Source organism: Littorina saxatilis, linkage group LG1 (genome assembly GCF_037325665.1).
Source record: "Littorina saxatilis isolate snail1 linkage group LG1, US_GU_Lsax_2.0, whole genome shotgun sequence".
NCBI classification, from domain to species: Eukaryota; Metazoa; Mollusca; class Gastropoda; order Littorinimorpha; family Littorinidae; genus Littorina; species Littorina saxatilis.
Genome location: NC_090245.1, coordinates 63806126 through 63811125, shown reverse-complemented (window position 1 = coordinate 63811125; position 5000 = coordinate 63806126). Strand labels below are relative to the sequence as shown.

The 5000-nt window shown below is 42.3% G+C and overlaps 1 protein-coding gene across 4 annotated transcripts in view; it reads left to right on the top strand.

The window, feature by feature from the left end:
• LOC138976152 (A disintegrin and metalloproteinase with thrombospondin motifs 6-like) overlaps positions 1-5000 on the top strand; it is a 141248-nt gene that overhangs the window by 116025 nt on the left and 20223 nt on the right. For all 4 annotated transcript variants that reach the window (XM_070349011.1, XM_070349003.1, XM_070348997.1 and 1 more), the window contains 5 exons: positions 154-237; positions 1138-1262; positions 2261-2410; positions 2972-3115; positions 4686-4839. In XM_070349011.1, the coding sequence (XP_070205112.1) occupies positions 154-237; positions 1138-1262; positions 2261-2410; positions 2972-3115; positions 4686-4839 (657 nt within the window). The remainder of the gene's footprint in view (positions 1-153; positions 238-1137; positions 1263-2260; positions 2411-2971; positions 3116-4685; positions 4840-5000) is intronic.

Genomic DNA, 5000 nt, shown 5'->3' with positions numbered 1-5000 from the left:
GTATTGTAACATATGGAATGAAGCGCTCTTTCAGAAATCCAGAATTTCTTCACCAGCTTCTTTGATTAAAATTTAGGAGGTTTTACACAACAAAGTCATCGCTTTACTGTGCAATGTCTTGAGATCTACAGATGTATGTCGCTGCTGTTGCAGGTGGCTATCCTATTCCATGATGCCTCCATCGGCAACGCCGTCAACATTGTCATCGTCCGCATGCTACTGCTCAAAGACCCTGATGTGAGTAAACAACAACAACTGTCACAATTTATTTCATTTGTTGCCACATGAAACGTTATTTTGATGATGTGGTAAGCTAGCGTAGCAGGTGTCGGTTTGACTTGCATTGCGCCGTGTAAGAAACTGATGAGACAGTGCTAACTGATGAGACAGTGCTAACTGATGAGACAACAGTGCTAACTGATGAGACAACCGTACTAACTGATGAGACGGTGCTAACTGATGAGACAACAGTGCTAACTGATGAGACAACAGTGCTAACTGATGAGACAGTGCTAACTGATGAGACAGTGCTAACTGATGAGACAACAGTGCTAACTGATGAGACAACAGTGCTAACTGATGAGACAGTGCTAACTGATGAGACAACAGTGCTAACTGATGAGACAGTGCTAACTGATGAGACAGTGCTAACTGATGAGACAGTGCTAACTGATGAGACAGTGCTAACTGATGAGACAACAGTGCTAACTGATGAGACAGTGCTAACTGATGAGACAGTGCTAACTGATGAGACAGTGCTAACTGATGAGACAGTGCTAACTGATGAGACAGTGCTAACTGATGAGACAGTGCTAACTGATGAGACAGTGCTGAGGATAAAGACGAGACCAAAAAATCTCAAAAATAAATAAAGACAAGGTTTACTTGTTGGAAGAATTTTGTTGAACAAATTATGTAACGTAACATCAATGTTTCTATCTGCTTATGTAAACCAGTAAACGATTAGGTCTTTCTGAAAGTTAAAGAGAGAAAAGGGGGCAGGTGATAGATATAACATTGCTGACTAGGTTCTGAGTTATATTTTTGTAACAACAAAGTCAAAGCAGCGTGACATGAAACAAAAGTACATCTGCAATAAAGTGACTTGATTTTCACTGGGTTTCATTTGTCAAACAGGAAGAGCTTCAAATCACGCACCACGCCGACAAGACACTACGCAGTTTCTGCAAATGGCAGAAGTCGGTCAACTTCAGGGATGACGATCACCCTAACCACCACGATGTTGCCTTGCTACTTACCAGGTCTTAATCAGACATCCCCTCTAGCTAAAACAAGAGTGGACATGTGGATTAAAACTCACAAGCAGTCCATACACATTTGATTTAATCAGTGAATTTAATGTTTTCCGTATACTGGGTGGGTGGCCGAGTGGTAACGCACTTGCGCTCGGAAGCGAGAGGTTGCGTGTTCGACCCTGGGTCAGGCCGCAATTTTCTCCCCCCTTTCCTAACCTAGGTGGTGGGTTCAAGTGCTAGTCTTTCGGATGAGACGAAAAACCGAGGTCCCTTAGTGTACACTACATTGGGGTGTGCACGTTAAAGATCCCACGATTGACAAAAGGGTCTTTCCTGGCAAAATTGTATAGACATAGATAAAAATGTCCACCAAATACCCGTTTGACTTGGAATAAAGGCCGTGAAAGGTGAATGCTCGCCTAATAGGCTACTGAGCTTTACTGGCCGATGTGAATGCGTTATATATTGTGTGTAAAAAATGTCTGTTTGTCTGTCTGTCTGTAAAAAAATCCATTTCAAACGGCAGAAATTAATATGTAAGCGCCTAGGGCTATATCTAGATTAGGCGCATAAAAATGATCACAATAATAATAATAATAATAATACTGTTTTAACTTGACCTTTTTCCGCTTTAGTTTCTTGTTTAAAGTTGGAACTTCACTATACCGAATCGCTTGCAGAAAGATACCGTTTGCCTTCTAATATGGTGGCTTGTACTTCACCAAATTGACCAAAAATAAAGAACAAGACTTACGTACTCGCTCAAAAAGGCTCTACATTTCGTTTCCATGATCGTTGGGCAGTTCGAGCCGTTGCATGACGAAATTCACCTCAAGAAATGTTTGAATCGTTGCATTTGTTTCGCTGTCACAGTATGGACGTGTGATCGACAAGAAGAAGAAGAAAGTTTGAATCGTTGTATTAAAAAGGAATATCCTTACACATAGAATAGTAAGTTAAGTGTGCCATCCAAGCAGTTGTGACCGAGCGTGTCCATGTTGCAGGCAGAACATCTGTAACCGCATGAACCAGCCGTGCAGTACGCTGGGTTTGGCCCAGGTGTCGGGCATGTGTCAGCCCCACAGGTCGTGCAACATCAACGAGGACACCGGCCTCTCCCTCGCCTGGACCATCACCCATGAAATCGGACACAAGTAGGTAGCATGCACACAGCCAAGGCTAGACTCATCCCAGTTTAGCTTGCAGCAAAATGTGCGCACATGATATGAAACCCTATTACTTTACACTAATACCTCCTTCCTGTCCAGTAAACGATTGGTCAGAGGAGACCGAAGCCGCAGTGCTAAGCGGATTGCCTGTACTGGATTCTAATCAAGCAGTAACATAGTGTCGGAAGATATACTGAAAGCCTACCACATGCAGAGAAAAAGTAGTCTGAAATGGTATTGCACGGACAGGTAAATAACCTAACGTTTCTAATTAGGGAGCAGAAACTTCTCTTCTTAAGGTAAAGAAAGTGTGGTTGTGAGCAGTCATTTTGCAGAGTTAAAACAATTGTGCTCTGCTGCAGAACACAAATGGAAGGCAATGGCTCTTAATTGTAAAGTCTCACTTCATAAATGGCATCTTTAAGAACTCAATGACAGGTACAGACGGACGTTTCCGGGAAGTTTCTATGAGTTTCTCTGCAGTAGATAAAACGTGATGATGTAATACAGCGTCATCAATAACACGCTTTGTTTGCATGGTGACAGTTTTGCGATGAAGCACGACTCAAAGCACAACGACTGCAGTAGTCCGCCAGGTGAGATGTTCGTCATGGCACCACACCTGTCCTGGGACCTCATCCCCGCTCGCTGGTCACTCTGCAGCAGGAAATCCATCACCAATTTCCTAGAGTGAGTGGGTTTTTGTCTGTTTACCTGATAGCCTGGATGTCTGTGGATCGGCAGGTTGGCTGTCGGCAAGCCACTCTTTGTCCTGGGACCTTTTCTGTAGGCCTTACTCCGTCCTCTTGATAAGGAAACACAATAACTGAGCTTGTCATCAATTTTCTGTTGGGCCGTTCATCGATCTGCCTGGCTTAATGCCAGTCACTTTCAGCATTGGCCAATGGCGGTCAAGATATTGGAGTAGTATTAACTGTTTAGAATGAGTGATGACCTGCTTTTGCTAAAATGCCAGTCTCTCCAAAAACTCAGCTGACGGTCTACTGTCCACGGTCCACTGACTATCACGTCCTTTTTCCAGCCAGGTGACGATGTGCAATCTCTTTTTATATTTAGTCAAGTTTTGACTAAATATTTTAACATCGAGGGGGAATCGAAACGAGGGTCGTGGTGTATGTGCGTGTGTGCGTGCGTGTGTGCGTGTGTGTGTGTGTGTGTGTGTGTGTGTAGAGCGATTCAGACTAAACTACTGGACCGATCTTTATGAAATTTGACATGAGAGTTCCTGGGTATGAAATCCCCGAACGTTTTTTTCATTTTTTTGATAAATGTCTTTGATGACGTCATATCCGGCTTTTCGTGAAAGTTGAGGCGGCACTGTCACGCCCTCATTTTTCAACCAAATTGGTTGAAATTTTGGTCAAGTAATCTTCGACGAAGCCCGGACTTCGGTATTGCATTTCAGCTTGGTGGCTTAAAAATTAATGAATGGCTTTGGTCATTAAAAATCTGAAAATTGTAAAAAAAATAAAAAAAAATGTATAAAACGATCCAAATTTACGTTTATCTTATTCTCCATCATGTTCTGATTCCAAAAACATATAAGTATGTTATATTCGGATTAAAAACAAGCTCTGAAAATTAAATATATAAAAATTATTATCAAAATTAAATTTTCGAAATCAATTTAAAAACACTTTCATCTTATTCCTTGTCGGTTCCTGATTCCAAAAATATATAGATATGATATGTTTGGATTAAAAACACGCTCAGAAAGTTAAAACGAAGAGAGGTACAGAAAAGCGTGCTATCCTTCTCAGCGCAACGAATACCCCGCTCTTCTTGTCAATTCCACGGGCACTGCCTTTGCCACGGGCGGTGGAGTGACGATGCTACGAGTATACGGTCTTAGCTTGCTGCGTTGCGTTGCGTTCAGTTTCATTCTGTGAGTTCGACAGCTACTTGACTAAATATTGTATTTTCGCCTTACGCGACTTGTCTTTTACGTTTGGTTTTTCTTGTAATTAAATCAAAGAACATTGTTTGCAAAGGATTCATCTTGCCTGCAAGGCTTATACAACATCGCATGTAACAATGCAAGCAAAGACCATACCTATATGACGCTGGCACTTAGTATACAGGATACATTCTCATTTTTGCTCAATATAATGGCAAGTTTTGAGAGAAAAAAATGTGAGCCATGTTATGTATCAGAAGAAAACTGATTACCACACACAAAAACAAAAATGTCCTGCGGTTCCTTGGCTTCAATTTTGCTTGTCTCTCTGTCCATGTCCAGTCGTGACTGGGGTTACTGCCTGGACGACGAGCCAGGTCACCACGACTTCAAGTACCCAGTTCTGCCGGCGGGTACAATGTACGACGCTGACCACCAGTGCAGGCTGCTGTACGGGGAGGACGCCGCTCTGTGTGGGGGCATACAAGATCTGGAGGTTAGAGCCACGGCTTTTCTATTTCATCTTCACCTTTTCGACGGCTCATTTGAAAACAAACTACTGAACTACTGCATTGAAACGACTGAATGGTTAGAAACAACTGAATATCTATGCAACACCGCTTTGCGTCCCGGCGCAACTTTTTTTTTTATATTAAA